The sequence below is a fragment of the Mugil cephalus genome, chromosome 16 (genome assembly GCF_022458985.1).
Source record: "Mugil cephalus isolate CIBA_MC_2020 chromosome 16, CIBA_Mcephalus_1.1, whole genome shotgun sequence".
In the NCBI taxonomy this organism is placed as follows: Eukaryota; Metazoa; Chordata; class Actinopteri; order Mugiliformes; family Mugilidae; genus Mugil; species Mugil cephalus.
In genome coordinates this window covers 22,537,973-22,562,070 of record NC_061785.1, presented here as the reverse complement: position 1 = coordinate 22,562,070, position 24,098 = coordinate 22,537,973, and the positions used below count along the sequence as shown (strand labels likewise).

General features: G+C 40.4%; 1 protein-coding gene across 2 annotated transcripts; it reads right to left on the bottom strand.

Annotated features, from left to right (window-relative positions):
• Positions 1 to 156: 156 nt before the first annotated feature.
• Positions 157 to 23,787, bottom strand: rab3gap1 (RAB3 GTPase activating protein subunit 1). 2 transcript variants are annotated; one of them, XM_047609459.1, is made up of 25 exons: positions 23,722 to 23,787; positions 23,574 to 23,629; positions 22,259 to 22,337; positions 22,024 to 22,156; positions 21,761 to 21,839; positions 21,479 to 21,598; positions 19,748 to 19,913; positions 19,460 to 19,559; positions 19,019 to 19,100; positions 18,764 to 18,832; positions 18,229 to 18,302; positions 17,550 to 17,642; positions 16,162 to 16,334; positions 14,932 to 15,039; positions 14,364 to 14,536; positions 13,649 to 13,703; positions 12,563 to 12,913; positions 11,540 to 11,677; positions 10,189 to 10,416; positions 9,280 to 9,376; positions 8,648 to 8,751; positions 7,681 to 7,796; positions 6,935 to 7,037; positions 4,026 to 4,049; positions 157 to 1,066 (listed from the first exon to the last, which is right to left on the bottom strand). In XM_047609459.1, the coding sequence occupies exons 1-25, from the start codon at positions 23,737 to 23,739 to the stop codon at positions 833 to 835; spliced, it is 2,973 nt and encodes a 990-aa protein (XP_047465415.1). In that variant the 5' UTR covers positions 23,740 to 23,787; the 3' UTR covers positions 157 to 832. The 2 variants fall into 2 exon arrangements, with proteins under 2 accessions (XP_047465415.1, XP_047465417.1); XM_047609461.1 differs by lacking the exon at positions 4,026 to 4,049 and having other exon boundaries at positions 23,722 to 23,750.
• Positions 23,788 to 24,098: the final 311 nt, after the last annotated feature.

Here is a 24,098-nt window from a genome sequence, read left to right as displayed (position 1 = left end):
ACAAGAAAAGAAAAAAAACATAGTTTTACCCTACCAGAAAAGACGTTTTTAACAGGAGAGATTGTTTGGAAGTGTCCTGGCATTCATGTTGATGTTAGCAACACAACACAAGAACATGAAAAGTGTTTGGGCAGAACAAAAGAACCACGTGGCCAATTACAATACAGAAGATCTTTTTTATTTTCATTTCAGAAATACAGAGTATGCGACAAGGGTAAAATACTTAGTTTTTGTGAAATGGTTTTATGGCGAACCAGCGTTAAAACTCTAAGGTCATAGCTACATGTTTCAGTCACAAGAGCGTCCGAAGAATTTAGTTTTATTAATCAACTTCTTAATGAGAAAAGTGATTCTATTTGCAGCACTGTGTCGACCAGCTTCAATCGTACACTGCTACACTTCACTGTGTCACTATGTGATGCTGCAAAGAGTGAGAGGAACACTAGCATAGTGTTTTGACTTGATTAAAGCAGAAAGAAAACGAGCATGTGTGGGTGAAAGGGTTTTCATCCAACATCCTACCAGCTAACCTCAGCACTTCTTTCTATGTCTTTATACATGTGTAGGTGTGGGTGTACATGTATTTACCCACACCAACTGCTCTTTACAAATAAAAGGTCCAAATAAAGTTAAATAAAGCAGTGTCTTTCTCATTTTTTTTCCCACAAGCGTTGGCTAGGGATACGCAGCCAACACACAGAGTATGTTTAGCCTTAATAAAAATGTTCACCGCTCGTGAACAAGCATTTGTGCACGAAAACAAACCGCTGGAGGACTGACAGACAAAGAAACGAAACGTTTGAATACGCCGACCCTGATATTATCAGGGCCCCTAGAAGAAGGACGTGTCTGAGGAGAAGGCCCCCGCCAGTCTGAACTCATCTCTCATCAACACGCAGAAGAGCCGCTGAGGCAGAGCTTTGGAATACGGCGCCGGCCGCGGGACACACGTCCGCAGCAGGATCTCCCGGCCCGCCGGGGGCGGGAAGTCGGGTACTTTGCTGCTCGATCCAGTCGGCTTCCTGTCAAACACCAGCTCATCGTCCACTGGAGCCAGGAGGGCAGCCTGAGGGTGGAGACAAGATGACACGTTACTAACAAGATATAGATTCTGATCAAGATCTGCTGTGTAACGTAAAAAACTGTAACCTGATGCACCAGCTATAAATGGAAAAGACACATTGTTCTTTTAAATAATACATTTAAATAACTTTTTATAAAATATACCAAATAAATGTTTTTCTTTAAGTGTCATCCGAAGAAATAAGAAACAAACAGTTTTAGCTTTGGCTGAGCTTCCCATGCCCTCATGCGTAGTTTACGTTTGACTAGTGCAGCAGGATTCAGAATTATACCAATACTCCATCCTGGAGTGATCCTGAGACTGAGAAAAAGGGATTTACTGGAGACACAGGGTCATACAGGGTGAGTGTGGTTATATGGATACTAGACTCACTCTAAGGAGACATCCTACGACGTCCACAAGCAACTAATGGAGAACAGAATTTCTAGCCTGACAATGCTGCAGTAACACCAGTGGCTCTAGTCTAGGCTCGAGTGTGCTAGACAGACGAGTAGGATCTTCCCTGCTGCTGCAGACATCTCTATATGTCCCCTTTATTACTGATTCTCAAGACCAGAGGCCAATTACAACAGTTTTTATGTTCCAACAATGCAGGACTATAAGACAGGCACAGCAATCAACCACAACATTATGAACACTAACAAATAAAGTATGTTGTTGACGTGGTACCTGTTGGAAGGTGAGTAATGGGCAAGAATAAGGATTAGACAGACTCTGATAATGGTCAAATTGTGATGACTAGACAGCTGGGTCAGAGCGTCTCTTCTTTGGTGTTCTTGTTCTGCAGTGGTAAGTACTTGGATCCAAGAAAGGAAAGTGGTCAACCACTTAATGGATCACTGATGCAAGTAGGAAGCAAGGGCAGTGTGATGTTTTGGGCAAGACCCTGGGATCTGCCATTTAAGTGGACGGTACTCTGACATGACCAACTACCTTCGGCATTGTTACAGACCATGGACGCCCTTTTATGGTAACGGTATTCCCTGATGGCCACTTTCAGAGGGATAAACCTGTTCTGCCACAAAAGCATCAGTGATTCAGGAATGGTTTGAAGAGAGTGAAAATGAATTTAAGGTGGAGACTTGGCCTTTAAAGTCCACAGATCTAAATCCAATTCAGCACCTGCGGGATGTCCTGGATGGTCAATGGAGACACTAGCTTCCAAATCTGATGTAAACATTTCGGTGCCAGATTCCACAGCCTCGTACCTCGAAGATTCAGGCGACAAAATGGGGACCTTCACAATATTAGGCAGGTCATGATGTTATGGCTGATGTAGGAGAGGCAATTCAGAGCCACTGGACAACCCAGACTGCACGTTTTTCAGACAGTGGGAGATGTCTGGAGCGGTCACAGAAAAGAACAGTCTACCGAGAGCAGAGCTAGCAAACAGGTTCAACCCTGAACCTTCTCAGTGCGACTCCAGACATACCGTACATCTAACGTTCTCTGGATCCACTCAGATCAGGTCACTTTGGTAAATTCCTTTATACAAGTCTGCTTTGGGTAATTTAAAATGTATTTGAGACTAGATGTTTAATTTCAAATTGTCAATCATATTCAATCATACTATATAATCATTTATTAACCTGCCATTTCTCTACATAGGTGAACCAAAAGAAGATCAGGACCAAGGTCACATTGATGAAATTAAATACATAGAAACTAAGAATAAAATTTCATTGAATCATGTTTCTATGCCATGGACATGTAATTTACATGTAAACACATACTGCACATACAAAGAACCCGCAAATACATGACTGCAGTAAAGATAGGGTAAAATAGACAAAACACACAGTGTCTAAGTCAGACTAAAGCTAAGGAAGACGCTGTTCCTCCGTCACTACTAAAAGAGAAAGGAAAAATGCTTCTACTCGCGTCCTGGATTAATGTATCCATCTGTGGTAGGTTTGAGTTCACCAAAACACACAGGCTATCTAACTATAGCTCACTATGTGCATCACAGAGGAAATAAGGCTAAAACTACCACACACAATATTTCGTAGTGCAAACCTCCATGTCACCAAAAATCCCATGCTGTCAAAGCAGGTCACAGCAGAGAATTGTGGGACAAAATGGAGACACAATATAAAACACTCCAGTGTAGTTGACTGTAAAGAGACATTTTGTGCTTCATGAAGCTTTTTTTTGTACTTTTAGTGTTGTCATCTGTGGAGCTCTGGAATGAAATGTGGTTGACTGTGTGTGAAAATGAGTGATGATCGATGGACTCGCAAGTTACTTGAGATTTTTGGAGTAAATATAAGTGGCTAGTTCAGATCTTTACTGGGACACGGACTAAAACGAGGCTGTCAAAATAATAGAAACATGTGTTGTTACAACACATTTCACACATTAGTCTTACAAACCTCAGCTTCTACGATACAAACACGGTTAAATCAACAGTTCTGTCAGTTCTTTGAAACCAACTCACTAGTGTACCTAATGAACTGGCAAGTGACTGTATTTGCTGTATATATGTGCATTCAATGAACAGTAGTGTTCCTAAGCCCTGAGTTCAATATTGTTCATTTAATGCTTTCATATTGTCTATATGAACTTTAAAATTACATGAACTCTGTGAGATTTCAAATATGTTCCATAAAGATGGGATAAATGACAAACAATTTTCACATTGGCTCAACAAAGCAGAACGAGTGATTTGTTCAATCTCTCCTTGATGCTAAAAAAACAGTTTATCCAACTACACTGTATTTATTTATTTGTACCACTGTCACAATGTAATTGTTGCTCATTTTAATTTTAAGAGGTCTTCATTCAGTGAGACTACCTAAATGAAATGTACCAGCAACTGTAATCTTTTTATTATGGTACATATATATATATTCGCGTTTATGTGTGTGTGTGGGTATGAATTTGTTTTTCACTGAGGGGAACAGCAGTAGTTGAGAGGAAAAGTCTTGTGGCTTATGGTTACCTCGTCAGTGGTGAAGTCAGCCAGCTTGACGCAAGCAGCAAGGAGAAAAACAACACAAAAACACAGTCGAATGGAGGAAATGTACAATGAAAAAGAAAAAGCACATACTGTATTTGCACAAAGAGGGTCTGATACACCGTCATGCAATTTATATCTGATCCTCTACATGCAGGAGGAGCAGAGTTTGATCAAAGAAATCTTCAAATAAAAAAATATCTGAACTTCATCAACACTCCATGCTCCAATTCCCTACGGTCTGTGCCACCCAGATATTCTATAAATATAAAATATTTGGTTTCAAGGAATTAATACGAATTTTAATCAATAAACAAAACAGAATAGCGTTTTGCTTATTGAGTTAGGTGTGCTAGTTTCTCTGATTAAACCTTAGACTGTAAAAAAAAAAAGTGGACGCCATGACATCTCCTCAAAAGTGAAGCCAAAGCAAGTAGAGCTCCCCCTGGTGTCTGGCTGCAGTATAGGTTGTAAGCTCCACCTCCTCCAAGTTAGTAGATGCGATTTGGGCCAAACTAAGATACTAAAGGACAGGTTAAATACAAATCTTTCAGGGATGATTTCTGTCATTTTAAGTAATATAATGTTGATGCATGTTCAAGTGTCCATTTCTCTGAGAAGTTTTGTTTTAGTAATAGAAACACGATATGACATCATGAGGACTAACAGTTACCACTGACAACAGCATTGTAAAGCTGTTCAATAGGGCCATGCCAGTAGGAAAAGTAAAACATAAAATAATAGTACAGGGCATTATCCAACTTTCTGTTGTAACTGGTGGAGGTAGAGCACTGCACAGTATTAATAAAACAAAAACACCAGTTTGTGAAGACTTGTCGTCCATTTTTTGTTTTTTTTACATTCTATAGTTTCAACCACAGAACTTCAAATGGAACTCTATGATAGGGTTTGGTGGCTGTACAGAGTTACATGCAGTACAAACAACCTTATCTAGATCTAAAATTTTTGGTAGACAAGAATCAACTTGATCCCAAAAATAACATCCCAAATACTAGAGCTGTGTTTTTGAAGTTATAATTCATTTGTATGTACAATTGCGACCTACTATTTAACTTGTTAGAGGTCAGATATGTTCTGGGTCTGAAAGGTTCTGGTCAATTTGGCACATTTCATTGGACATTCGACGTTATGTACATTTTAAACATCCATAGCTCTGCAAGTATACAAGCATTAAAGATGTTTCAGTAAAATGTCTCTGGTGTGAAAATGGCCACCTTCCTGCCAGATTAAACAACTAGGAACTGCATAGATTCCCACAAATGTTTGTTGTTAATATTTTTAATATATTTGCTTGTTTAAAATGTTGACAAAGATGTCAATGACAATTTTTTTACCCTCTTCAGTGTGTATAGTTGGTGTAGTCAGTGTGTATAGTTGGTGTGTGTGTGTGTATGTATATATATATATATATATATATATACATACACACACACAGTATTTTTTATCTTCTATAATTTAAGTGAAAATGAGTTTTGGGGGGTTATTACATAGTATCATACTTTCAATAGGAACAAAATGATTAAAACAAAGTATTATAGTTGGGGACTGATGGTTGACTTGACATGGCTTTAAATTAAACATGGAAATGATGATGTATTGTAATTTTTAAACCTTAAATTTGCTTCTTGGTCTGTGAACTGCTACGGTTTGACGCCACTCCTTCACCTGCCTAATTCTATACTGCACTATTGAAGGTGAAAACACCCCCAAAACACTAAAACACTTAAACATAGGAAGCTATACTTTGTTAATACATTCTGGTGAGGAAGGACAAGATGTATACCTCAAATACCTCAGATAATAAGTGAACTCTAACTTAAAATTATAGCTAATTAAAATAGCTCCTTCAGTTCTAAACTAGTTTTATTAGAGTTATATTAGAAACAGTGTGGGTGGTGTCCACCTGAAACTCACATGACCAGATACTCACCTGGATGTGGAAACCATACACCATGATCTGGATGCCTGAGAACCTCCACAGACATACAACCCTGAATGACAATTTTTGTCAAGATGCCTGGATAATCTTTTGCTGTTAAGTAACGAACATTCTGTCGGCATGCTGTTGCATATTCGTCAGTGCAACAATGCACTCTGTTTGATATATGGGTTGTGGGTTATGTCATATTAAGTTCTGTGAGGTCCACAGCTATTAGTAATGATAGCCCACATTACTGACAGTAATGTATTAAACCAGCATTGACCACAAGAACAGAATCAGTCAGCTGCAGCTTGTAGATGCTTAGAGGGTTGAGAAACTGGAAAAAACAAAAAACAAAACTCAATCCGGACAAGACAAAGGGGAGTGGTGCATATGACCAAACAATCCAGTCTTAATTATAGACTGGTGTCAAAATTAAACTGTGACATACACGACATGCAGCAACAACAGTGCAGTGTTTGCGTCAATGCGGAAATCTTCATCATTTCTCTGCTTCAGACAGTGGACGCCACAACTGCTTATCAGAAGTGAAACTCAAAAGCAAATAGAGCTCCCCCTGGTGTCTGGCTGCAGTATAGGTCATAAGCTCCACTCCTCCATGTTAGTGGATGGGACGGGGGTCGAAGTCAAGCACTAAAATACAAATGATTTTTAAAGGATGGTTTCTGTCTTTTTTAAGAAGTTAATGTACTCCAATCTTGCAAGATGAAGTAGCTCATATCTCTGGACTCTACCATCAGTTTGACCAACAGAAGGAAGTGGGGATGTATTTTTTCTGCAGTCTATGGGATTACTACTGATACACCAACATCATATAATTCAGTTTGTGCTTCAAAGTGGTTGCAAGACACCAGGTGCATGTAGCTACATCCTTTAGCATAAAGAGCAAGATGCTTGATGCAGGAGGGGGAGAGAGTGTGAGGCTGCTTACCCTCTGAGCGTTAATAAATAGTTTATGGATGATACTGCCGGCTGGCCCCTGGCCAGCTCCCATCACCACCACCTCTGGTTCTTCCAGCAGCGAGCTCACAAATCTGGGGAGAAAACAAACAAACTTTTAAACCAAACATGATGATGAATCCTGATTTGTGCAGTCTCCTTCAAACAGCTGATGTCTGATACTGTAACTACTGGATCTTCTAAAGTAGATGGAACTCTCTGCCGTTCTTGTCTTCAGTTTTCCTTGTTAGGAGCCAGTTGCCTCACAGCATTTCAAGCATTCGTTTCCAGACCTTCATGTCCTGATGGAGTCTTGTTTAACCTTACTTGGTTGAGCAGTTCATGCCATGTTATGCATTACTATTGTGGGTGAAGTGACTTAATTGCTGTAAACGGCAAAAAATTCCAGGCGAACACTTCATAATGATGGTTATGTTGCCAGTTGCGTCATAGTGTCATAATGCTACTTTGAGCAACCTAAAATATGAAACATAGTTTGCTCTGTGCACTTTTTCTTCTCACTACATGTCCATTTGTGTTATATTATAGATGGTAAATCTGTTTTGTTTTATCCTGTAGAAAACCATTAAATGAGACAGTGTGTCGGAACTGTAAACTGCAACTTCCTCCAGCCTCAAACAGCAGAGCGTATTTTTGTCAAACTGTGTGAGCCACCTGAAATTAAATTGTACATTTTAAGGATTTAAAAGCTGGTCATATTAATAATGTGTTACATACTTCTCCAGCTCGTCTGTGCTTTCTCCCTTCTCGTCCTCACCGATGGCGAACTTGGCCTTCAGTGACCGGGCCTGGGTAATGACCGTCTCTGTGGTCATTAACTGGTTAATAAAGTCCTACACACAGAGATGCATGCTGTCAGAACGGGAGCTGAACAAGTACAATACAGCTGGTGTGAAGAACCTTGTGGGTTTGCTGCAGGTGTTCAACATTTCTCAAATATGCATCACAGGTAAATGATGAAATGCTGTCTATGGTTTGGAAAAACAGGGGTGACGCTGAAAAGTCGGAGACCGCAACAAAAATCACATTTCCCCTGTAAACCTGGAAATAATCACATATCACAATAATAATTCAAACTGCTATTCTCTGAGGGGGTTTGTTTTGTGTCAAATAAAGGTTGAACTGAAAGCTTGGTGGTTGACATTGTAAAGTGCTTTGTATCATATAATTATGTTCACTGAGGTGGAAAAGAAATGTCATCTTCATGACAGAACACAGCATACAAGAATCAAAGCAGCAGAAATCCTGTGACATCAAGAACAACTATAAGAGCCTGAGGACACGCAACGTCTCTAAAACACATGAGCTAAACAATGTTTTATGGTATATCACAAGTTCACCACAGTGGATGACTGGAAAAAAAAATATATTAACTGATGAATCTGTGGTAACATATGTTTAGAAGGCAGACACTGCACTGAAACACTGTGGAGGGACCACTCAGCTCTGGGGGCATTTTGCTTCTTTCATTTATGTACATTTAAAGAGTTCTGGTTCTTAAAAGTTAAGAAAGTAAAGTCTATATAAGCCTTGGTGTGCCAATCACCTGATACATACTGTACGTCCAGTTAAAACATTCACAAAGATAAGAAAGTGAAACAAGAATAAACCACTGAAAGCTGGACTGTTTATCTCCTTTTACAACCAGTCTGCTAGTGGAGATCCCAGTCCATCAGCCACTGACCTCTAACTTCTTGTAGTCATGGTTGGGGGGGTGCAGCAGCTTGCTGGCTTGAGACGTGGCTTGCTGAATGTTTTTCTTGACTGATGGAATGTCTTCTACTAACTCTGTTAGAGAGGGAATGAAGAGGAGACATAAAAAATGTTAGGACAAAAATGGTGGCAGTAATATAAATTTTGATTAGTGGCTTCACATGCTACATGAGTGGACCGTAAGAAGGGAAAGATGCTTTAAGGAGCAACAGGAAAAACAACGCAAGTACAACGTTGTTTGAAACATGCAAAGTTATTTCCGATTCGTTGTGAGACCATGGTGGAGTAAATTAGACCCTGGGGGCTGCCACAGTATTAACACTGTATGGAAAACACTTCCTCCAGTCAATCAGAGACATTTAGTCGTAAACAAATTCAACTCCACAGGGCTCATGACTGCGTTGCTACTACTATTGTATCCATAAAACCCATCAAACATTTTGACTGGCTGAGCTTCAGAGACATTTTCCACCACAAAAACATGAAAGTTGTTTGAATGAACTGTGTCAGCCATGTTGAAGGTTCAATTTATCTCTGCATTCCTTTCTTATCAGACCACAAACAAAACAAGGAGACTGTTTTACTGTCTGTATGCTGACCCACCTTCCTCCTTCAACTTCAGAATAGCAGCATGGATTATACAGGGCAGGAGATGACGGGCCAGCTCGGCAGGTTTCTGCATTGCCAAATAGTGCAGAACCTAAACGGAAAGAAAACCCTAATTAAGTTCCCACAGTTCATGACTATCACAAACAAACAAATACAAAACAGTGGCGTTTACATCCTTCCCTTAGCCGATAAGGAAACACCATTGACGAGAAACATGATCCATGCTGCTGTTGCTATGCAACTGACCAAACAACCTCAGACACTGTATTGCCAACTATTTTTGTATATTTTTTCATAATTCTAATTCTGTAAATTTTTTGATTACACTTTTTATTTTTACTTTAATCTAATCTCATTTCATTTGATCTTTTTTGAGTTTACTTTTATATGAAACGAAGCTATGGTGACAAAGTCATTTCCCTTGTGGATCATTAAAGTCTGTCTAAGTCTAAGTTTAATGTTTCAGCTCACATTCTAAGTCTATCCATAGCATATTGTTCATCTTGTAAAGTTTGTATCTATTTATGCATATGGCGGCTTTCACATGACATTTTCCAATGTGTTCTTTTAAAAAAACAAAAACACACAAAAAAAACATGTAAAAGTTTATACTGATTTCATTAAAAAGGTAGCGTAATCATCACCCTATATGCTGTATATGCTTTAACCTAATAATGTGTTACACACATTTAAGTTACAGTAAGAAGAGTCTTTTACAAAACTAAAATCGGACTGATTAAATGTAATTTAATTTACAATCGTAAAGAACACCTTGTCCAGTGACCAGAGTACTCATGTCCAAGCCTCATGATTTAAAGCAATCCCCTTCACATAATTCAGACAGATCTTTCCAGTCCGGTGATGACTGCCAGCTGCATCATATCCGTGTGTACTGAACATTACCTTCTCCGCCTCCTTAGTGTCATCAAACAGTCTCTTCTGGCGCCGTGCCGGTGTAATTCTGGCCGTCTCCCAAGCCTCCACCCACATGTTGCCTGGGATCTTCATCCTGGCACTGAGCTCTCCTCTCACCACCGTGTTGCCCTTCTCGTCGACCACCTCCTCCTCCACATAATCTCGAGGAGAGTACCAGCGCACAAAGTCCTCCAGAACGCAGCCTGGGTTGGCTGCCTGTGGAGACAGAGGAGAGATTAATTTCAGCTTGTGGTGACTTTATGTGGATATATAACTGAATTGTAATTCCATCTGCATTTCTCTGTTAGTGACTGTCAGGTAGCACCATCAGCTTGTGTCCTGACATGCGTCTTAAAATCAAGTTCTCAGTCTCATACCAATGTGTGTCATATATCATGGTACTGTCACATACGTTGTCATAAGTCATAATTTTGTGGTATTGTATGGTAATAATGTGGCGCGTCTAGTAAAGTAACTATAGAAATCCTGGAGATCAGTGTCATCTAAAGGGTTAAAGCAACATGATGCAGGACAGATGCTGCTTGTTGTGAATAATGATTGAAAGACACCAATATTTATCATTTAACCACTCACCTGAAATAAAGGGAGAAATGATGAAGAGAGAAAAACAAACGAACATAGTGAAATAATAAAGGCACAGATGGTCGACCTTATGACATGAGGAAGAACTCAAAAAATGGCTTCCATGTGTGTCCGTCACATGTAGCTGTATACTGTCTCTGTAACAGTTTTAAATTCTTCATCACCAGATAAGAACAGCACAGATGTGGATCTTATAAGTTATTAGTGACTGAGTGTCTCTAATAAAGCCCATGTCATGTTTTATGAGGCTGCTCTTTATTCTATCACAATACACAGCTGGCCTACAGTATAAAGTTAGAGTTGTGCTGTGTACATAGTCTTTTTATTCTAGCCTGTGTTTCCATCTTTTATACACAGAGACAGGAACAAGAACAGACTGCAACTTTAAAGGGTGAAGCATTGAAGCAGCTTAACTATAAATGATGACATGACCAGGAAAAGTGAATTTACCGACTTGTGTTTTTTTTGGTGCTCTAAAAGTGTCTGAAATATATTCAATCCAAATGTCAATTAAGTTTCATTTATATAGCATTCGAAACAATCCAAATCAACCCAGAGCTTCAAATCACCAGAGGCATCACTAAGGCAGTAAAGAAACCTTGAGCTAAGCCCAGGTCATGTGGAGGGACCCTTCTGACTGAGACTGGCCAGGTAGAGACAGAACAATGGAGGAAGGAAAATCTGAACTGTTGTACTGTACAGGTGAACAACAGGAGTGTGTATCAGTGTGTCTCACCTTGAAGGACTCCATGTCAGAGAGCAGACATGCACTCTGCATGCGAGCCCGCAGGTGTGTGCCTTCGGCTGATGTGCCCAGTTTGGCCAGAACTTCAGACTGCTCCTCTAGCAGGTCCTCTGTCATGGGAGCAGGCTCCTGGTGAAGAAATGCACACACAGCAACACTGATGTCATCACTCAGTCTTTTGTGTTCTGTGGTTTAGCAGAAGATGATGAGTGTGAGGACTGCACAGAGAAAGCTAGTTTCTTTGACACTAAACAGAGCGTTTCCTTCCTGTCCTTGCCTCCACACGCTAAAACCTCATATTAGATTGTCAGGCAACAATTTTGACTGCCTTAACAATAAAAATTTCAAAAATCTTTTCCATTTTTACCCGCAATCCAGTTACTAATATGTTTATCAATGTCATTCCCATCATCAAACGTTATGTTTGAGTAACACCAATAACAGCAGGTCTATGATTATATTGACCTTTATATATGCTACATTTAGAATAAATGGAAATAATAAAGTGCACAAAATGTTTTTGTTACTGTACATACATCGATCAGGGATAACATTATGACCACCTTCCTAATATTGTGCATGTCTCCCTTGTGCCTTCAAAATAGTTGTGACTCATCAGAGAATGGACATGGGTCTTCTGAGGGTGTCCTGTGGTGTCTGGTAACAGAATGTTGGTAGTGGGGGGCTTTGGGTCCTATGGGTTGAGGGGAGGGGTCTCTGTGTATCATGTTTTTTTTTGAGTTGTTCCTAAACTGTTTTTGTGTGTGTGTCTGTGTCAGGCTGCATCCTGCTGGGGATGGCTGCAGCCATCAGGGAGTGTCATTGCTATGGGGTGGGGGTGTCTGGTCTGGTCTAGTTGTAGTGATACATGTCTAAGTAACATCCACATGAATACCAGGTCCAAAAAGGTTCAGTGGTTTTAATGTTGTTTTAATGATGAGTGTAGAATAACTTATTTTACAGATGATACATTAATAATATCAGACTTCATGAGGGAGTCAGAGAGATCCTGACCTGTGTGACAGGAACATAGAGGGGTTCTGTAGAGTTGAGTAGAGTCATGTTGTTGTAGGGGTGTAGTCGTCCCTCTGCTTTGTTTTTACTGCTGTCCTTTCCTCCCTCACCATGTGGAGCCTCTATCTCCCCCTGGTCACTCAGGCACTCAAAGAACTCATCCTCGCTGTCGCTCCAAGAGTCCCAGGACTTTCCTTGAGAAGCGGATGCAGATGCTGCTGAAGCAGACTCTGGTGCTGGACGATTGTTGTGCGTGCCACCAGACACCCTGCGCTCTCTCTCTTTGTTTCCATCCGACGCCTTGCGGGCCTCATCTCTGGCCCTTTTCCTCTCTATGCAGCAGTTCAGCATCTATCCAAGAAGAAATGGGCAGGGAAAACTTAACATGACGGTCTTCACCTCTGTTTCAGTGATGGTCAGTCAGTCATTAATGTTCCTGACATTGCAAGCAATTACAAAACATTCAAAACTAGTTTTTGTTACGGAATGAGAGCACAGAAATGTGGATGGTAAAAGGTCCTTGCAGTGATATCAATGATTGTTACACTTATAGAAAAGTTAGTCCGGGAGCTCCTCAGGGTTCTGTGCTAGGGCTAATACTTTGGACATGTGTCCGAAAAGCAATATTTTAGGAAACACCATAACTTTCCAATGTTACGTCCAGCTATATATATCCTTGGAGCTAGATGAAACAGCTGGTCAAACTCCAGTATGCCCTCAACACACAGAAGCTTAAACGACCGGTATCATTTCTATATCTAAACTCAGGCAAATGTATTTAGCCTTAAATAAATATTAATTAATCAAATAACTTCTCTGGAGAGCATTACCTTTTCCTCCAGTACAGTCTACTGACCTGAATATGTTTTTATTATTTAGCATTTTTTATAGGCTGGCCTCATAAGTACATAAATAATTTTAATGAATTTGTTTCATGGCTATACTTCTTTCTTTTTAACATATTGTCTGAAAATGTATGGAAATGCAGAATATCTTCTGGGGATTAAAAATATGTGGTTCTCCCAGAGGTGGTTACAGCCATAAACCATGTAGGCATTTGATTTATCCAAACACTCAAATGACTACCTGTAGCTTCTGATGCAAAAGACAACAGCGAAGATCAGGAGGACCCTCAGTCAATCTGTAGATTAGGAAGCATAGAGACGGGACAGACGTGTATGAACAGGACTGTGTAACACAGTGATTAAATATATCAAGTACAACTTATATAACACAAACTCCTGTTTGTATCTTGATGTCTGTATTTCTTGACAAAGTGCTTGTAAAATCCAACATGATGAAAACATGCAAATGAAAACTACATGTGAGCACAAACAAAAACAAGACCTTTTCTTGGAATAAGGTACACGGCCATAGTGTATGTTCTAATCACAGACTGAATAAAGATGGACAATGGAACCGCTCCTCAAAAATGAAGCTGAAACTAGCATAGCTCCCCCTGGTGTATGGCTATAGTACAGGCCATTAGCTCCGCCCCCTCCATGTTAGTGGATGGGACAAAGTAAAACATTAAAGTTCACATCAATTTTTATTTTTTTTAAGGATGGGCCACTCTCAAAATCACACTGCGCAAACTATGGCTCCAAATTCACAAGATGGTATGACCCATATGCCATGGAAAACATTGTCAATTTGGCCAATGTGAGGAGGTGGGGAAGCACTGTCCATATTTATATACAGTCGATGGTTGTAACATGCACGGCCCAAAATGTCACCATGCATATGATACTGTGTACACATCTTTTAAATTAAGAGAAGAGGAAGTGTGCCTTGGACTCACCCATAGATGAGGTGGTTGTTTTCCCAGCGGAAGCGCAACTCTAGGACAAACTCCTGCCAAAGGTGGGCAACAGCTCGCAGACCGCCATAGTTGTAGTTTACCAGACACACACATAACGCCAACCGGTACGTTAAACTGTCACTGGGTGCTGACTTCAGCTGGAGGAAAAGGTTCTGGAGGGAGGGGAGAGAAGGAGGAGTATAAATTCAGTTCATGGAAAAGTTAAACAATATTATTAGGTGTTTACTTATTCTGGAGTCTCATTTTCTAACTTTCCTCACAGCATATTAGTTTGGTAAAGCAGAATATTGATAATGGTGCATTATACATATTAGCATACTGTGTGTACACTAATAGTGTATACTGCCTGTGTAAATAAGTGTATTTGTGAAACTATTTTTTCTATCCATTTCTAAAGGTTGCAGTTTCTGGTACGGTTCTCAGTCAGTCATTTATGTTTGTTAATTTTGATACTGTAAAACAACGTACGTTTTCAGAGTTACATTTCACCTGAATGCAATCCCAGTCAAACTGTCACTGTGTGTAAATTATGAAATGGCAAACTTACATAATCAGAGTTTTTATCCTGCTTGGTGGTCCCAAAGGAGTTTGACTGGGGAGTTTTGTTCTTAATATTGTCTGGTGATTTCTCCACAGCGGCATCTGGGAAGAGATACTGAGACAAGGAACAACAAGAGATAGTGAGACAAAAAAACGGACAATGAGACAAAAAACCTGAGATACTAAGACAAGAAAAAAAAACAGATGATGAGACAAGTACAAAATGACATACTGAGACAAATAAACAACTCAGATACTGATACAACATGCCCCCCACGGCCCTCAGAGGACAAGCGGTTACCGAAAATGAATGACTTATGACATGTGGGAGTCTCTCTAATTAGAGCTGGGAGAAATATACGCAGCCGTCAGACACAGGCCTTAAATGTCCTTGTTAGCCATAACAATGAAGAAGCAGCACCAGCTCTGAACAACTGATATCAACTAAAGTCTGTAACACAGAGTCAGGGTTTCTGTACAACTCAAAACACAACAGTCTTTGATAGAGGTGAGAGAAACACCGATAGAAACACTGTCGGCACAGAGGGGAAACAGTAGGGAAGCAGTATCGTGCACCATCCCGGCTCTACGAGTCTCTGAAGAAAACTGATGACAAAAGCAACCTCTGTTGCAGTTGAGTTGTGAGTTGAGTTATTCTGCAGAAATAATGTTTATTTTCGGGTTCAGCAAGGTGTTACGACCGTACTCCATGAGTTTTAGACCAACACTTCAGCACACTGCTCTGAAAAAAAGCTGCTGCCACAGTGTCTCCAAACCAGGGACTCACGTGGCCCCTTGTTGACCCCATATCAACAAGTCCTCAAGCTGCCATATTATGCAATGTGTAATATGTGACACAGTACAGGACAGTTTAATGCCGGCATGTTTCCATTTCAGTAAGAGTTTGCTCCAGCTAGGATCGGAACTTTGTTATCAGGCCACTGTCCTCATCTTTACTCCATCTGCTGCTTTAAACTAACACCAAACACACAGATAATAATCCCACCCCGCTTCCAGTCACTGTTGTTGCCTTGGCCACATAAAATGAAAAGCGACAATATTCATGTATCGCTGCTACTTTTCAGTCTTCTCACATTTTCGCTACAATAAATTGAGGCATGGTCTCAAATATGCATGTCATGATTGTATCCTACAAAATACAGTATATTTGTTTCATTCGGTCACATTTCATGCGGCGACAACATCCACATAAACAGTACGCCCGAGTAACCCGTACCAGGAGGACAGAATTGAGCACATCAGTGTTGAGTGGTGACTCATCGATGCGTCTGTGGCGGCGGATGTGCTTTCGGGCTGTGTGCACCATATTGGAGACAGACAGCTTGGTAATTGGCACAGCGGCTGCTGGCTCGGTCAGTTTGGATAAAGCAGAGCTAATGTCGTTGTTTTCTGCAGGGAAGAAATGCGGCAGTTATTACCAGTCACATTCTACACAGCAGAACATACTGTATGTACAGGATTTCCATACAGTACCAATCAAAGAACTAATGTAGTTTGCAAAAAACGAACAACAGAGCTTCTTCTCCAAAAGGCTTTGACAATGTCGTTGTCTCAACGGCTGCCACAAGTCTGTACAACTCCTCATCTGTGTGTGATAGATGACTCTGGACTGATAGTAACTGACACATTTTGCACATGGTAGCTTTTGGTTAGTGTATTGTGTTTATATATTTCTGTCTTTATACATGATGTGTGGTATCATGCTGCTGTGACAGTGAAATCTCCCTTGTTGCTCCCTCTGGATAAATAAAGTATCTATCTAATCTAATCTAATTTCAAAAAAGTATACCCCACCATGGGCTGTTTTCCCTTCTAGCCTCTGGGAAGAGGCTTCATTATTACACAACAAGATTGTGTAAGAGCTTTATCCCGGATGCCCTCAGTTTCAGATGTGCAATAAGTGTGCAGGACATGTAAAACTTGTTTGTCTCTGCGTTAGCCCGTAGACAAACTGGAGACCTGTCCAGGGTGGACCCCGCCTCTGCCAGGAGCCTATCCCATACAGGATTGGCTCACCACTGCTCAAGTTGTGCGGCACAGTAGTATAGTCTGTCTTTTTAATCAGAGGCTGCAGGTAGTCATTTGAGTGTTTGGATGAATCAAATGCCTACATGTCTTGTTGTAGTCACCTCTGGGAGAACCACAATATTTATTTTAATCCTCGGAAGGAATTCTGCATTCCCATACATTAGGACCTCAGGTTCTCCCTGTGCTGTTTTCTCAGAGCACTCCAGATTCTTCCCACATCCAGTTAACTGGTGATTCTAAACTGACTCTACAGGATAAGGTAACAGATAATGGACCATGACAGCCAGATCCATGTAGTCTCTTCTGAATTGGTGGTGTTGATGTGTCTAATACTTGAACTCAGGGCTTTAATCTAAAGTACTCTTTATTAATAATATCAAAAGCGATAAAGGTGATAAATCCTCTCTTGGTCTTTCTTTCTTAAGACAGTCCTCATGAACAGAACAGTTTCCACATAGCATTTGAAAGTCTATCCTCATGTTGTACTGGTAATAAAAGGTCTGATGCAAATATTTCACAGTCAGCGAGTCTGATGCTTAGAACGCAGTGTATATAGTGTTCAGCCAGTGACCTGACCTTTTCCCTCCTCTTCAGTCAGTCCTCTTCCCAGAACCTCTTCTGTGGACTCCTTCCTACAGCACAGCTTAAAGAACTCTGTCAGGAAGTCACCTACACAGGAAGAGAAGAACATGTCAAACCCACCCAACATTTGCCACACAGCAGAGGGCTTCATATTTTGTCTAGCTGAAGTACACACTCTAGACCAGCGGTGCCCAATACACTGACTGAGATCAATCAGTAGAACGCTAAGGTATTGCGGGTAGATTGTGCGTCATTGAAAAAATAGTTTAGATGTTTGTCTTTCATTTATTAGTCTTTTATTGTAGCATGCCCTCAGTTCAGAGCCATACATCTGCAGCCATGCACAAAATCAACAGCAACTCAACGACTGCCTTTCTGAAAGGGACAGCACAGCTTAAGGTGCAGTGCATCAATTGTTCCTAATCGACACAAAAACAAGATGGATAGAACTTTTGAACACTGTAGCAACAGTTATTATGATGTAGGTAGGTCCCTTTAACTTGGTTGATTTATAAGTAGCACCAGCACCCCTGGTCTAGATATTCTGATTCTCATTCAGAGACTCTGCCTGATAACATCTGCTATTGGAACGTTTCTGAAACAGAATGAGAATTATATTGGAGACAGGCTAAACAATACAGACCTGACTGTAATGAATTGTGATTCAACTCACCCAGGAGACACTGAGGGTTTTCAGCAGCCCTGACTCGGACTGACCAGTGAGGAGCTTGGAGAGGGTCAAGGTCGCTGGTAGACACGAAACAGAGAACATATAGCGTTTTAGCAAAATCATGATACAGACACACATACATCATACAGATAAGACCCATGTCTGTGAGTGTGATCAGGTTTTGAGGATGAAAATATTTTAAGAATAAATATTTTAAGAACCTTCTTTGTACTCTTTCCAAGAGAGAACAAAAGTTCTCTACCTTTTAAGTTCAAGAAATAAAACGCAACACTTTCTGTGGTGTATATAACAAAAGTCATTTACTCATATGTTTTAGATTTAGTCAGGCTGATAATCAGTTCTCAATTTAGGACACTTTTATATTTGGTTTCCTCCATATATATTTTAGGAGTTATTTGTGGGATTTTTTCTAGCAAACAGGATGAAATCTTTAAAAGAAGAATATGACCGTAGGACTGTGTTACAGTAGGAGTCAGACACAGTGCAGGACACACCGGAGGACCTAGAAGCCTCTCACCTGTAGACATCATTGTCCACGACTATGCCTTCTGTCAGGTGAGGCCAGGTGGTTGCAAGATGAAGTTCACTGCAGCACACAGAATAAATGGTTTGTTTTTCTCTTGTAGGTAAATATCCCACAGAATCATACAGAGAAATATAATTACAGACAACACACATAAAGTTTCCATATCTACTGCACACATGTTCAACTGAGATATACACAGAGCATCAGTATTGTTTGCACTTCACTGTAGAGAATCCAGGTCTTTACCTGATCGGTTCCTCGCAGGCTCCAAACGGAAGCTTCCCGAACTCCACCCCTCCTACCTCACCTCCAAGAAGCGTGTCAAAGTCTGCAAGAGGCCCCACAGCCCAAAAAATACACAGCAAATAGCATTAAAAAAAACTGCTGAACTACACAGCAGGATATTTGCTTAACATTTATATGTGACAGGCAAATGTCACTGATGCCACAGAGAGCTAAGGTAACTGTGACATTCAGACACTCAAGAAAGTTCATTAAGTTCATTGTGTTTGGAAACTTTTACCTCATTATCTTAATATTATACATTTCAAAGGAACACTAGGGACTCAATACATGTATGTAATGATTAAATATTAAAACTATTCGACATTGTTACAGATTTATGGCCCCAACATTGCGTTATTGTATTTGTGTAACAACCACATCCTCTGTTCTATGTGTACATACCGGGAGGCTGCTGTGGCCATGAATGCTGCTGCCAGTCTTGGAGAATATAGGTAAACCGGATGGCAATGTTGACTGGAAGTGAAGGGAACATGGTACAACCCTGATGGAAAAAATGGAAGAAGAATGTGCATAAGAAACAAAATAAGAGAAAAAGACAGATCAGGATCTATTGAAATTTAAAAAAATAAATAATTTAAAAGGCATTTCACGGATGGTATTAAAACGTATTTCAATGGACATTCTAAACTCTATATGTGATATTTAAATACCTCCCTCCATCAGACTTACTATCTTAGACTTGAAGATGTCCAGCAGCCCAGACAGGTGGTTGTACTGGCTCGGCACCTTGCGGAGTTGGACCATCTCAAAGTCGGTGCGCACTCCGGGTCCCTGGCATTCTCCAGAATACATCCGCCTCCACTTCTGCTGGATCTGCACGAATATGGGCACCTGGCTGAATGCATGAGAAAAAAGGTTTACTACAAAGACAAAGTCCACTCCACCTCTCATATACCAACGTGCAGCAGGTTGTCTCAATCACCTGGATCCCACCCATACGTGTCCATAGGAGCTGTTTTTATCTCAGTGTGCTTCCAAAAGGCTCTGGTTGTTGCCATCTGCCTCCTTCTAATTCTTGACTAATCTTGAGTTCTAATAAATGTGCTGTATACATTTCCATCCTTTAGTTCACATGCAATACTTGACTAGAATGGTTATCATGTAACCCAGCAAAAAGTGCCTATCCTTTCCCAAACATTTTGTTGTTATCCAAGAATATCCAACATATCAGATTGTACTGTGGAACAAACCATCTGGACCAACATTAGAGGTTGGTTGAAGCTCAGTAGTTTGTCTTTTTTGACGGAGACACTGGATCACCTACACTTTTATGACTTCCTGCTTCCTTTCCAACTTGTACTTTAACTAAAGTAGAGCTTGTGGTTTGATTTGTATCATCAGTTTCATTACCATATTTTATCACAGTTCAAACACAGTTTGAAAAAGTTCATATTCAAGAGCTAGGGAGTGAAACACTAACTATACTGGTCCTACAATGGAGATAAAACTTATATCAAATAATTTCATGCATGTGAGTTGATCATAGCTGTTTCATGTAATGAGGAGGATGTAATGAGGGACAGCCTGCTGAAAAATGAATGTGACTGCTTCAAAGGAGTAAGTGACTGAAAGAGTGTCAGTAGTGAGGACTCTTCTTGCATTAACGGCATCTCACTGAAACTTTTTCAGCAAAATGAGTGTCAACGTGTTTATTATGGCCAAATAATACTTTTCTATGCGCATGGCACGGCTGTTGTCAGAGTGATATGACAAGTGATGTGACTACCTGAGAACATATTAAGTGATAGTCACATCCTCTTATTTACAAACCACTTATCATATCTCTATCACACTGCGTTCATGAACCCAAACAGCAGGGGGGCTTGGAGAGACCAACAGAGTCTGGCTCCTTTGTACTTCCATGATTAAACAAGAGCAGTATAGTGCATGTATGAATGTCGAGCTCTCTAGGGACTTCAGAAAAATGAGTGTGGACACCTATGAGGCTGACAGGGATTTTTAAAACAAATAATTATTGACATTATTCCACTGTAAGAAAAATGTCTCCAAATGCTGCACGTTTCACAAGTTGTCCAGGACAGCCTCCTGTGAATTTAATATTAAAGAATGTATATGAATATATATAAGAATATATATGTGAGGCCCCCTGTCTGAAAGCTGATGCTGACCCAGATGAGGCCCTTTAAAGTGAAAACCACCAAAGAATGACCAAGACGAAATGAAGAACAATAGCCTAGTCAAAGCACAGATGGAATTTTGCATGCAGATTAGAAGAAATTCATGCAAAACGCCTACAACAAGTTAAATCTGATAACAATGGACGTAGGATCAAATGTTTGCTTGTCGTAATACACCACGCATTTTCTCACAGTAGTGCTCCAACTTGAGCAACACAGACAAAACATTGATGAGGAAGCTGTCCATAGAAAAGGGACTGACCAGCCACTGTTAGCCAGAGAGATGGAGATGGAGCTGAGGAGGAGGTTGCATTTGGACTCGCTGATAATGGCCTCGCAGTTCGCTCCAGGGCTGATGACCACAAACTCTCGCAGGCCATACCTGTGACCAGATATACGGTTAAAGCAGAATATTCACGCTAGTGTCATACATTTCAACACTGTATTCACAGTAACGTAGAAGACGTTAGCTTAATACAATATTCTAACCAGCAGTTTTCACTATTTTCACTACTTTGAAAATGTAGTGACTGACTGAACTCACCATCTGACCAGGCAGTGGGCTCGAGGTGGGAAATCATTGTTCATACACAGAAGGTCCTGCATTGCCATGGGTAAGGCATCTTGGCACAAAAATAAATGCTGTGTTAAACATATATCTTACAGACAAGTTATTGGCGAAAAGCAGCTAACAGGTTTTACAATGTAGAAAACAGGTTAAATAAAGACAAACTCTTGGGTTAGGGAACGTATCTAAACCTCTGACTTGTATTGTATATATGCCGGAAGGTTCAGACATGACTGTACCTTCCTCGAGCTTGTCCTTTCCATCGTCTCCCTCACAGTCTTGTTTCAGAAAGTAATGTGTTATGAAGAACTTAAAGTCAGCAAAATGAATATCCTGAGAGTGCTCCCCCCAGGTGCCGCTGGTGTATTCACCCTGTGTTCAAACAGTAAAGCATCACAATGAATAAATACAGGCAGTGCTGTCCTCTCTGACAGTACTCAGGCAAACATCAAAGGGTTCATGAGAGCAGAATACCTTTTCTGGAGACAACTTTACTGCAGAGTTTCCCGTTAGCTTCCAGTCATTTAACACTTCCTCAACTCGTGACACAAACCTTCAGGGAGAGAAAGGTATTGTGACAGTGGTAATGGGAATCGGCTGAGCATACAGAACGAGATATGGCATGCGCCGATAACTGACTTTTGTTAGGCACCACCTCTTGGACTTGGCTGCTTGTCAGAAAATGAATCAAGTAATAACTGGAGTCATTAATCAAACAAAAATAACCAACACTCTGTCACTGGTTTCTGTGCTGTGAAAATCTGTTGATTTCCAGTTTAAATAATTGTGGAATGGGTCTGTTGGTGGGTATCATACGCACCAGCGTTTCCATTCACAATAACAAGTAAAAAAGTAACAACAAAAAGTACAAAGCACCCATCTGTCACCTTTCAAAATGGATACATCTTCAATTATGCATACATTTTGACCTTTTTCAAAAATGTAACCAGATGAGTCCTCTGTACACTAGTCAAGAACAGAGAATTTAGCTTAAGAACCCAAACCTTAACTCTTTTAGTCAATATTTTTTTGCCATATTTTTTGTGGTAAAATATGGGGAAAAATAATGCAGGAGCCTGTTAGACCTGCAGCATAATGACCTATAAGCAATGACAACTCCATATTTTTTCTATTTGTTTGGTGCAAAGCAGAACAACTAAATTAGGAGAATGTTTACTTAACAAACTATACTTCAAAGAAATAAAATTTCTTAAGAAAAGTAAGTGTAGTTTGGGCATGTTGCTGTCTGCTGTTTAGACCTGGGTCTCTGTGTTGTGTTCTGTCCACTTCTCTTACTAAAACAGTGCACACATTAAGAATAGAAGTTGTTATCACTTAAAATTTGCTTCTATCTTCTGTGTAATTTTCGTACTTTGCAAATTCATGCTGCGGCCCAGATTAGACCCTCTGGTGGGCCGCTTTTACCCCACGGACCGTATGTTAGACACCTGTGTTGCAGGGAATGCACAGTACCGTGTAAAGTAGACAAAAACACTGGTTGAAGTATCTTTTTTTACCCACATTAAGTGATCGTTAATTGTCGCAGTTTGTATGTGAATCAGCAACAAAAAAGGAAACAGATCCAACGTGTCCGTAAGACAACAGTGTTTTTCTTTAGTAGCACCTACTGTAAAAAGAACTAAAGATTAGTCGAGCGATAGGTATGGTTGGCTTAAGTCTCCAGTAAATAAGTGATAATTGTCATCGACGGAAAAAACGATTCCAGCCGAGTGTGTAATAGGTGTAACCTGGACATGTCAGTGACCAGAGCGATGATGACAGTTCCTACCGTTCCCACTCTGAGGCGGTGGTGAAATCCGTGATCTCAAAAACCTCTGACTCGGGCTGGAAGAGAAAAGCACGTTAAGATAGGACATAAACGCAGCTGTGCTGTCAAAACACTTCCTACACTTGGTTGTTTTGCTAAGCAAACTCACATCGTTGTCAGCAGCCATGTTGATGCCCAGCTGTTTCTCTTCTTCTGAGACTATTATTTCCTCTTTCCGGTAGTCTGATACTGTGTGTGTATTGCTGCCCCCTTCAGGTTCAAAGATGCGACAACTGACACTAATAATATCACAAAAGACTTGAAGGAAGGGTTTCTTGAACATGTTTCAGACGCTTCTTCAGCTCTAAAAGGCTGGTGGGGAGTATGGGTTTAAACATATTTGTGGTGACCACCTTGAACTCACATTACTTGGGAATCTCTCAGGAGACATTAAATATTAATCTTAATTGGACTCGGACAATTCATTGCATTTAGGCATGTAGAGGTGATCAAGACAACTTGCTGAAGTTAAAACAGCATCGGACT